This window comes from Corvus kubaryi, unplaced genomic scaffold (assembly GCF_017639235.1).
Source record: "Corvus kubaryi isolate FWS band 111438036 unplaced genomic scaffold, C.kubaryi_AGA036_p1.0 37308, whole genome shotgun sequence".
Classification (NCBI taxonomy): Eukaryota; Metazoa; Chordata; class Aves; order Passeriformes; family Corvidae; genus Corvus; species Corvus kubaryi.
Window position 1 is genome coordinate 2,740,930 of NW_024581096.1, and position 11,478 is coordinate 2,752,407.

Genomic DNA, 11,478 nt, shown 5'->3' on the forward strand with positions numbered 1-11,478 from the left:
GAAGAGAAGAGAAGAGAAGAGAAGAGAAGAGAAGAGAAGAGAAGAGAAGATTCCATTGAAAGACTTGAATTACAGTAGTATCTTACGTTTTGGTATCGTCTTCTAGGTTCCAGGAACCCATAATGGGAGTGATGAATGCAGAGGGCATGTCAAAATGGAAGGCGAACCAACCTAAACCTACAGGGTACTCCAACCCTAGACCACGGTACTGTGCAGGTAAATTCAACGTTTGCCAGGGTGAAGATATAGAATGCTGAGGAATAATGAGCCTTTACCTGAATTCTGAGTCTCTACTTCCCTGTGTCTTTATGTATTTCATCTGCTTAAAACATAGAAAAACATTATGGGAGCAAGGCTTAGAACACCATAAAGGAAGTTCCCTAACAGTTTTAGATGTTTACCTGCAATGGCACTGCTTGAAACCCAAGTACAGACCAGACCTCAACACAGTTTTTCTTCCTCATGCAAAATACTCTTTCCACTGGGTCAGATGATGGCAATGTGCGCCCTAATTCCCCACACCTCATACCTTCAGGTTATGTCACAGAGGAACAGCTATGCTGTTTTATGCCTCCCAGGGAGAATACTGCCGTTTGTGGTGATCCTCAGAAATGGGCAGCATCCCTGGCTGCTGGGCTGTGACACAGCTTCCCGGCTGTTGGGAGGACCCTTCATGCAAGGGGCAGGCTTACCTGTTTGGCTTACCCAGCATATGCAGTCTTGGAGTCTCAGCAGTGCACTGGAAAGGGCTGTGAATGTGCCAATTGAGTGTCAGATGGAAGAAAGGAGCAAGTAAGAGACTGACAAAGATGATGTCTGTTCTACTTTTAGCACTCACTTTCTACTTTTCTCACTTTCCTCCCTTTTCTAGGAGGCAGGTGCAAGTGGTCTAGAAATTGACTCATCTTCAGCTTTGGCTAAAACAAAGTGGCATGGGCCACACTGTGTTTCATGAGGAGCACCAAAATGGTGTGTCAAGCTCTCGAGGATGCTAGCACCTCTGGGATCAACCTTGTCAGGACAAGCAAGACTGCTGTCCTGACTGCCGGTGAGGTTTATCATTAGGCAAGGTGCTGTAAGCTCTTCCACTTCGTCAAAACTAAGTTACGCTGCATTACTGCAGACGTAGAATTTCCAGAATTTTCAGAATTGCTGTTCCAAACATAGAAAAATAATAGAGTAATAAATTCACTTTTAGGTCTGTTTGCCCTTTACTAAATCTGGCCTCCAGTTATGAAAGATAGATCTATAAAGGGAGATACTAATACCTTGTATCTTCAAGTCCCAAATACCTATTAAAGCACTTCCAAAGACAAAGGTACAAATAAAAAATCAGTCTATAGAGGTCAGCTATTTTGAAAATTCTAGCCTTAGTAAATAACCTTCGTTTTTCTTCCATTATTTGCTTTCTGAACTGGAGATATGACTTAAATGATTTCATTTTCAACTTGCAGCTTAAATTGAGTAAACAGATTTTGTTCTTAATAAGCAAACCCACCTTAACTCAGTTCCACAGAAAATAGTTTTATCTTTTTGCCATCCCTTTCCATCATTTTAGATGCATGTGGTTTGTATAATTAGAAAAATTTTTTACAAGGAATCTATTCAGAACAACATGCGCATCTTACCCCTTTGTGAAAGGAGTAAGCTAGGGGATACTTACTCTGCACTATCATGCACTACTTGGTCCTGAAGGGGTATGTTAAACTATCCACATCTGAGCTTTTTTATCAAAACATTCCCATGTAGACCAACTCCCATTATTCAAAATGGGATTTGAGTCCCTGGAACACGTGTAGTCTCTGATACACGGTACTAAGTTTGCAATCACTTCAGGACATAGAAATCAGTGAAGATATGCCAGCCAACCAAAAATGAATAAACACTGTCAGAATTTGCTTCTAGAACCTGATACGCTCAAAATTACAAGAAAATTTTAACCATGTAAGAAAATTCCATTAAATGTTTACAGAAGCTGAATGTCTAAGTTGAAGGAAAATGAGACTTTATATGGTAAGAATGCTCAGTAATGAACTTGCTCCATATCCTGAAAAACTCTTCTTTGGAGGGAGACAAAGATCTCCCTGACTTTACTCATTGTGGACAGTCACAGTTAAATCATCAGGACAATTTCCTAAGTGAGGTACTATTAAATGATTTTTAAGAGTTGTGGGATCTAGCATGCCACATTGAAACAACTTACTGAAATGCTTTTAGTACAGCCTGTGAAAGCAAAATGAGGTTTTTTATTTCCAAGAGTTTTCTGAAGTGGAAGATCTCAGTATTTTTTACTTCACAGTATTTTTAAGGTCAGAGCTTTAAGCTGTTACTGTTTATAACATCTACAACGCAAGAAATCACCTTGTATGGATTCAGAGGGCATTATGCTACTGGTATTATCATGTATAACAGTATTGATTCTTGCAGTGAATATTGACTGCTTTCCTTGTTTTCTTATGTATCATAACATTATTTTTGGTATTTAACTATAGTTTTATCAGGCCACATTCTGGTTATCATGGTGCAATCTCTCACCTTACTTCTTAACTTTCATCTGGCAGTTGAAACAACGCTAACATCTCCAACAGAGGTTGGATACAGCAGCAGTGCCTGTGATTCAGAATCCCATGATCGACATTATCACTCTCCCCATCTGACACACACACTTAGAGGAGTACCATGGCAATGACTGCAAAGATGTCTAGGGAGCACAGAGATCTCCATAAATGCTACTCGATTGGTATCTAGCTGGGGCAGACCTCTGGTTTGTTGGCATAAAGATGGTTTTGAATCACGATTATAAAAATTCTTCCCTGTTGAGCTAAGTGTTGCTGTGCTTTGTTTCTGCTCAGCTAATACTGACTAGCAGCAGAGTTTCAGTTAACATGTGCAGTTAAACAGTTAAAATGCTTTCTGTTATGCCTGTCTCTATACAGCTTTCTTTAACTTATAGATCTGGAGTCTTCTTTTCATCATTTAATTTGTAAAGTATTTCGAAGCAGTCTTTTTTGTTAGCGTGCTTTGGAAAGCAGGTAGTAATTTTGAAGGTTTGTAATTCAGGGAAAATTCAGACAGTTCAATAAAAAACTGGCCAAAATTGAGTGTCAGAAGTATGTTTTAAAATAGCCTTAGGAAACAATCTTCCATTAATTAGCTCTCAGAAATTACTATTTGGTGCTTATTGAAAACATGAGAATTCCCACTGTAGACTGCAAAGGGAAACAAAAGTAGAAATTACATAAAATTAAAAACTTTAAGCAACACTATGATAATCTTTTTGTGCACAGGAATGCAATCAGGATGAGATTTTTAGGTGACTTTCTCAACTTCTCTTGAACTTACAGGAACTTAAAATTAACAACTATTTTATAGAAGTAACAGATGCATATGTCAAATAAGGAAACTTTGTCTTTGAATTTTCCCAAGGAGATTCATGATGACTTTGTCACAGGCTGGAAGGGACATCTAGAACTAACTTGATCCAAACCTCCTGCTCAAAGCAGCGTCAGCTACAGAGAGTTGCTGAGGGCCATGACCAGTTGAATTCTGAGTATCACCAAGGATGGAGACTCCAGAACCTCTCAGTGCACCTGTTCCAATATTCTACCTGCCTCACAGCACAAAGGGAGTTTAAAAAAATTTTTGATCTATTTTTTTTATATTTCAATTTTTACCCGCCGTCGTATCACTGTATACCACTGAGAACTGCCTGACTGCGTCTTCTTTACAGTATTCCATCAGGTATTTTTTATACATATTGATAATATCCCCCTCCAAGACTTCTCTTCTCCAAGCTAAACAATCCCACGTCTGACAGCCTTGCCGTTTATGTGGGATGCTGCTTAACCATCTCTAAGGTAGTTGACTAGATCTGCTCTGGTATGTCCTTTCCTCTTTTCTACTAGGGAGCCCACTGCTGGACCCAGTATTCCAGATATGGCCTCAACAGCCCTGAGTAGAAAGGAAGGATGAGCTCCATCGACCTGCTGGCAACATTTCCTAAAGCAGCATAGGAGGCTGCTGGCCCACTTTGCACAAGGGCACAGCACTGGCTCATGTTCAACTCGATGTTCACCAGAACCCCCAAGATCCTCTTCTGCAAAGCTGCTGTCCCAGAGTGTATGGGTGTAGAGGTTTATTCCTCCTTAGATTTTGGACTTTGGAACACCAGTCATAAAAACAGAAAAATCACTTTCAGAGCTACGCTCACACAGATGAACATTGCCATGCACCCCTGAGCTCCTCACACAGTTCTGTTTCATGCAAAAAAAGCCACTGCCAACATATATATCAGACTGTCAGAGAGATACTGCCAGTTCTGGTTTCAGTGTGCCAAGTGCACACATTATGTAAGCATATCAAGTGCTTGAGAATATGTAAGGACATTTACAAAAGTGTGTGCACAGTTGTGCAGACCTGTATCTTAAAATACAATTCTGAGTTATCTTTCTGTTGACATCCCAGACCTAGTGGACTCCATGTATACAGCCAGCTCCCTATTTCATGAATTCTAACAGACCACCACTCTATCATTCCATAAACCAGACTCTCTTCCATAACAGAGATCTGCATCTTTCTCCCCCCATCTTCTTACTATTACAAGTATTTTTCCTTTTTCTTTGGAAAATGCTGACTCATTTTCTTGTTGCTGTACTTTCTCCAGTTCTGACCGTGGCAACTAATACTACAAGGATGCACAATGTAAATAATTTGAGATATTTAATTTCTGCTACATTATACAGCAGAAAATGTGATGAAAGGACCAAACCTTACTCACCTTCTTCAGAAGACAGCTCATTAAAAATCATTAGGAACTTTTAGTATGAGAGCAGGAATTGACCTGAAGTCCTGAGAAAACCAACGCTGAAAGAAGGGTTTACTTTGATTGGCATTCCTAAAAGATATTTCAATTTAGATTATTTTTATTTCTAATCTTTACTCCCCTTTGCTAAAATTTCAGTATTTCTATCAGAAAAAGATAACAAGTAAAGAAGAGGTTGTAATACCTAGGAGGGCCTATTCAGTTGGAGACTTAGTTTGAAGTTTCCTTTTTCAAAAATATGTTTTTAGTAAATAGATTTTTAAATACACCACAGTATAAAAATGTCCTTGTTCATCCTCAGCATTTTTTGAGTTAAAGACCTTAATATTTAGAGAAATCCTGAAATCCTCAGTGAGAACTCACGTTTGTCAGATACAGATTGTTCAGATGCAGCCTTTGCTTACTGAGTGCTGGGTAGCAGCAAGTACATGAGGGAAGGCATCGTTCTATGCACAACCTGGTTTATGTATCTTTGCTTACTTTTTATGAAATCTCTGCTACCAGCAGCCATCAGATTTGAGCTAGATGGGGTGATACGGTTTAATCCAGTGTGGACTTTATAAGATTTTATGTTCCCATGCTACCTTGTCTTTTTTTCATTATCTCCTTTGTCTTTCTTTCTCTCAGTTTTTAAAACGTAAGTGTGACTTTCACTTCCTCTCTTCTCTAGCTGAATCTGTTTCTGTTGGCATATTAGTGTATCCTTTTTCAATAGGTACACTTGCAGCTTTCTCTTCTTGTTCACATTACACCACTGTCCTACTCTGATGTCTGCCTAATATTCCAAAACAGATATGCCCATGACCAACGTATTTTTCTGTCCTCATGACTTCTATCTTGCTCAGTTCCTAATGCATTATCTCTACCTCAGCATTTCTTTCCCTTTCAACAATTTCCAGATTTCTTCCCAGAGCTGCCTTCCCCAGCACTAGAGGATTTGTTTTTGTTTCTCTCCTTCCAAGTCTTTGCATCTTTTCTCTTTGTTACCTTGCTTAGTCTTGCAGAACAAGTGAATTAGGAAAGGAAATAGGTGCCTCTTCTAATCGCCCAAGTCAGGCATGCACTTAAGTCTCAAATGCACTAGTGCCTACAGGAGTTGGACTAGGTGATCTCCAGATATCTCCAGAGGTCCCTTCCAACCCTAACAGTTCTGTGATTCTGTGAAATCCCCATATATTCCAAGAGGAACAGCGTAACAGTAAGCTGTCTGCTAATTTTCCAAGGAAAACATCAGTACAAACAAGATAAATGAATTTAGTATTGTCTTAGTGACACCAACTTCTCAAATAAGAAAGAGTGCCCTGCAACACCTCAGGCAGATAACCTAAGAGACCAACTGAACATTATTGATGGAATTAATAGAATGCTTTGAAACATTATAGTCTAGTAACATAAACAGCTGCTTGCTATTATTCCTTCTAGGTGAGAAAGCAACACGTTTTCTTTAATAAGACCTTTTTGTATTACCCAGTGCAGTGCTGTGCATTTTGAACTAAAGCAGTGAACTAAATAAGCCTCCATCCCATCTGCTGACTAACAGTGGTTTCTGAGCAACACACTACCCTCCTGACTATTTAATACCGAGGATGATTTAATGCATTCCTGTCCCTAAGCATTTTTCTTCCTGATACTTTTTCTTCCTATCCAATTAGATTCCTATTCCAGATTCTATATAATATGCACTACATCAGTCTTTCTGCTGAGCTGAAGACTCTATCTCTGAGACTATTTATTACTCCTCTCCTATTTCTTTTCTACCCTGAATTCTTGCTGTATCTTCATCTCCCACCCTTCCTCACAAATACACCAAAAAAGTTTATTTGTCTCATATGCCTTTCCTCAGCCACAGGAGGGTGGGGATGTGAAGCACATCTTGTAAAATGTCTGTCAAACCAAACAAGTCATTTCCAGAGTTTCTAACACCTACCAGTTGTTATGGATATCACAGTATTATCACAGTTATTTAAAACAGTTTTAGATTAGCCAAATGTCAATCTTGCAGCAACTGCACAACCTTCAGGACATCTTTGTGTGTATGACAGACTTCCAACTGCGAAATGATTGCTTAAAAAAACTCAGTACTTTCTAAATGAGCATGTATCGATTGTTTTCTTTATGGGGGAAAATACTTGGAAGTTACAAAATAGGTTAAGCTATTCAAATGTATTATCTTTGTTTATATTATATGAAAGCACACAAGATAGATTTCACTACTGTTTGTTTTCACATTTTCAGCGTACTGATTAAAAAGAACTATGTCTATTCACTGCTGGTTTTTTTTTAAATTCCCACCGATTTTAGTATTTTAAAAATGTGTATTTTGTTTGAGGAACAAATCAGAGGTCAAAAAGGCACCTTAAGTGACTTTGCACAGTCTTACTTGAAAATGGTGGTAATTCTACTAAAATAAAATCTTTTTATGTTTGGTTTGTTACTGTGGGTTCCCCTTACATACCAAGCCTATGACAGATTTCTCATATATATTAAAGTGATGAAATAAATTTAATGGGGATTAGGCAGAGCTGCAAAAAAGTTTTGGTTTTTCTTCCAGTGGTGCACAATGGCTTATGGTAGACAAGCCAGATGCAGACAGTTCTGACAAAGTGTAATGAGACATCAGTCAGGGGGTACAAACAGATATAAATGCCCCAGTCACCATACTGGCATATCAGTGTATCACATGGAATCAGCAGCATGAATTCCCATTTTTTAGGAAACAGCTACTTATGCTGGTTGATCTTGCACTGAGGCATAGTCTCAAGTATGTGATAATACATTCTGTCACCATGGAAAGGAATGTACATAATGTAATACCAAAGAATAAATTACAACGTTATATGCTGGCAAACTTTTCATTCTTATTTCAACAAACAATGGTTTAAAAACACGTAGAATGTAAACACAAGTTTTCAGACTAGTATTTGTATTCCCCTCGCTCAATTTTCACCTAATTTTGATAAAATTTTGTTGAGTCTCTAGTTGAGCTGAGCTAGTTGTCCCTTAACTATTCAATTGGATATACTCAATGGAAGACTGGGCAGAAAGCTATTGCTATTTCACCCTTGAAGGGCAGGGCTTCCCGCTTGATCTGTAGTGATACGCAGTAAAATCCTGTTTGTCTTACATAAAAGCATCCAGTGAAATCAGAAGGATATATTCTTGGTAAGAGGACCAGGATTTTATCCAAAATTGTACTATGGTAAGGATATGGGCATTCTGCAAAATTTGTTGTCATACACCTCTATGCATAAAACAGAAACACAAGTTAATGCTTTTCCTGAAAGTTTCCATAATGTAGTATTTAACAAAGATTTGCACATGAATACGGCTTTAATTCAACTTAAGTTGCCTCCTACCCAGAAATTGCTGCTAGTTTTTGATGAGCCTGATAGGCCATCTCACATCCTTGGGTTCGAGTTTTGTGCAATCCTGCATGCAGAGAAGGACAGGTGACTGAGACATCCCCAATGGAAATGACCAGCTCCCGATAGAGAGCCACCTGGGTATTGAAATCCTGGACAAGCTGAAAAACAAAAACAATTTACATACATGAGAATTTTTAAGTACATTGGTAAAAACAACTCAGTTTTTTAAAAACATGCCCAATCTAGAGCTTGTTCCTGCTGCTCAAAATTTCATAGCACATAGGATCAAGAGCACACAATTCAGTAAATGACTAGAGCCTCCATGGCAGCTGCTTCTTCTGTGAGCTATAAATGTTCATCTGTAGGAAAGTAGTGTTTCTGCTTTTAATATCTGAAAGTGTTTGAGTTATTAGTATTAAATATTAAGCAGACAAAAAAACCATCTGTTTTACTAGTAGCATGAGGTTATTTTTTGCTATCATGAAAGACGAAAATATCTCCAGAAATTATTGCCTTTGCTCCTCCTGCTTCCTGATTAACAGCACATTTAGGGATTGGAATGTAGCATTTGCTTTTAAATTGGCAATTTTTCTAATTTATTTTGTAATGATTTCTGTTCTGTCACTTTCCTTCAACCCAGATTTTAGCCTTAAAACTCATCTGCTGTTACTGGCTGAGAAGATGTACCAGACAGGCATTTTCCTGTTAAAATTCCAGAAAGCACCTTTTCTAAAGTGCATGTGGGAAAAAGAAACAAAGGAGTAAATAAACACTACAACCTTTACAGAAATCCAGTATCAGGCAGATACATATGGACGTTGTCAGATAAATGGGTAATTTCACAATGATGGAAAGATCATTATTGTTTAGTTCCACTGATCATGTACATGGAATTATATTTTAAGGAAATTAAGCATTTGCTGTCTCCTGAAAGAATGCACATAAGACCATTTGCTCCACATGGTGGCGGGGGCGGAAGGATTGGAGTAATAGAACAGAATATTTATTTATCTGTGTTTTGACCTCAATTTCCAAACTACATAAAAACAGACAAGAGTAATTGCTCATAATTCTGCAGTCATCATTACCACCAGAAGTTCAACACACCCCAACATAAAAACATGCTAAGAACCTGGAGTCTTTCAGAGCTACCAATTTTTAAAGTCAAGCCCTCAAATTCTCATGCTCAGAAAATAAACGAGTCGCTTCCGCAGTGTTACATTCATACCCTTCATGCATCCCACTGCAATTAACTGTATAGCTGAGAAATGGTATCAAAAATAGTTTTGGCCATGCTTTCTTACATTTCATTTTACAAATAGCAAATAGGTTTCTCTGCTTCAGGAGCAGCAAGTCAACCCGAGCGCGTTCCAGTACATCTGCACCCTCCCACACCCACATCCCAAACAAACCCAAAAGCACACATTAAACAAAGCCCTAGGCACAATATTTGCTAAACAGGTCTTCAACTCTTATCATTCTGTAGCTTAAGAGAATGCATCAAGGCAGCGGAGAGGAAAAAAATTGTACTATATTGTGTCATAGTGTGATTATTTTGCATTAGGAAGAAGAGAAAAGTGTCGCATTCTACAACTGGTAACTGGTTGCACCAGACGCATTTTGCCAGTTCTCACCTGATATCCCTTGTCTCAAAAGACTCATTTGGCCACCTGATCATTGCTCAGGAAAACAAAACCACACATATGTTGCTGAATCAAGACAGAGAAAAACCACACTGATTTTACCTCCTGAATCTTACTGCAACTTGACAACCCACCTGTAAAACATACTTTATTTCTAATCAGTCAATTCTAAAAACTTCTCTGTAACTACCCACATCATGCTGTTGGGAATGAGAAAAAAGGCAGAACCCAGTAACATCCACTTGTTGGGTATATTTATAGAGCTACTGTGGCAGCTTTTGTTCCTCCATGAACTGGGAATTGCTCCCAGTTTTGAAGTATCAGAGTGGATAATCTGCCAGCACATTTTTCAGCACCAGAGGAAAAAAAATTGCCAGAATCCAGCAGAATAAAAGTAGCAGCTCCATTTTCAATGCTACTGGACAGAGCTTTAGCAAGACACAGATCAGTCAAGGAAAGTAGCAGCGACTTCATGTTTTTTCTACATCTGTCACTAGCTAGAGGGGCAATTTTGGGGCCCAGTGTCAGGCTGACTGTAGCTCAAGGAGCCTGAAAGGGGGCATATGGCGCTGATTTGGAGGAAAGTGTCAGGATGCAAGCATTTCGAACATGACTGGGGAAAAATCTGATACCAGAATGTGACAGTCCAAAAATAACACAGACGCAGGTGTTCCACCTCAGGTTTTAAAATTGCAACGAGCTACTCTGGGACGATTGGTAACAGATACCATATATATCAAGGACAGAATTTCAGGGCCTCTAATTCTGTGTCCTGATTTAAAAGGATTTTAGGGCAAGAGTGTGGTTGCTGCACAAGACAGCAAGCAGACAGTGCAGTGATTCATTGGAGGGAACTATTTACTCATTTCGGCTTCAGTGAGCGCAAGTCTGGGGACAGATTTAGACGGATCTACCAAAAAGCAACTCCAGCTGCTCTGCAGTGTGTGTACCAGGGCGAGGACTCCCGCTCCCGCTGGACTGTTCAGGCGCCCGCTCCGCTTCCTGTCCCGCAGCCGGTTCCCCGCAAGTCTCGCCTTCCCTCCCGCCTCCCGCTTTGGAACCGCCGCGAGTTGAGGTGCAGGGCAGCACCCCGGCGGAGACTGCGGGTTTAAAAACAGTGCAACTGGACGTGATGGGAATAGTCAAGGCGGCGGGAGGAGCGGCACCGCTGCCTGCGCCGGGAGAGCTCGGAAAAGGTAAAAACTACGGCAAGCCCGCCTGCGGTACCCACCATCTTACAGTCGTCCAGGGCTCTCTGGGTCTGGTAGGCGCTATCGGAGCCGCTGCCCCGGCGTTCGCTGTCGCGGCCGTGCGGCGAGGTCCTGCTGCCCTGGAAGATGGAAGCGGCGGAGCGGGGGCGCTTCCTGCGCCCGCTCGGTGCAGCGCTCATGCATACGCATCCGCCGCGCGGAGCCGCCCGCGGGCGCGGGCAGCGCCTTCCCCGCCGCCGCCGCCCCGGGCACGGGTGCGGGTGCGGGCCCGCGCCGCTCGTCACCTCGGCCGGGCCGGAGCCGCGCCGCTCACGGCAGCGAGCGCGGCTGCTGTGGGCGATAGCCTGGTGCCTGCGGGAGAGTCCCGGGAGCGCCCTGCAGCATCGCCTCCGCTACCGCGGGGAGAGGCGGAGGGGCTGGCGCCTGCCCTCTTTCAG

The 11,478-nt window shown here is 40.9% G+C and overlaps 1 protein-coding gene and 1 long non-coding RNA gene across 6 annotated transcripts in view; one reads left to right on the forward strand and one right to left on the reverse strand.

Moving 5' to 3' along the window:
- The window catches only part of LOC121664741 (regulator of G protein signaling 7 binding protein), a 31,976-nt gene extending 20,504 nt beyond the window's left edge, over nt 1–11,472 (reverse strand). Inside the window, exons 1-2 of one of the 2 annotated variants that reach the window (XM_042028264.1) lie at nt 11,062–11,472; nt 8,179–8,345 (exon numbers count right to left, since the gene is read on the reverse strand). In XM_042028264.1, coding sequence (XP_041884198.1) covers nt 8,179–8,345; nt 11,062–11,220 — 326 coding nt within the window. In that variant the 5' untranslated portion in view covers nt 11,221–11,472. Of the gene's footprint in view, nt 1–8,178; nt 8,346–11,061 lie in introns of those variants that run through there. The other variant, XM_042028265.1, reaches the window with a different exon arrangement.
- Nucleotides 10,088–11,478, forward strand: part of LOC121664742 — a 55,042-nt gene continuing 53,651 nt past the window's right edge. For 2 of the 4 annotated variants that reach the window (XR_006016108.1, XR_006016106.1), the window contains exon 1: nt 10,088–11,026. This is a non-coding gene — a long non-coding RNA (uncharacterized LOC121664742). The remainder of the gene's footprint in view (nt 11,027–11,478) is intronic. The other 2 variants (XR_006016107.1, XR_006016109.1) reach the window with 1 other exon arrangement.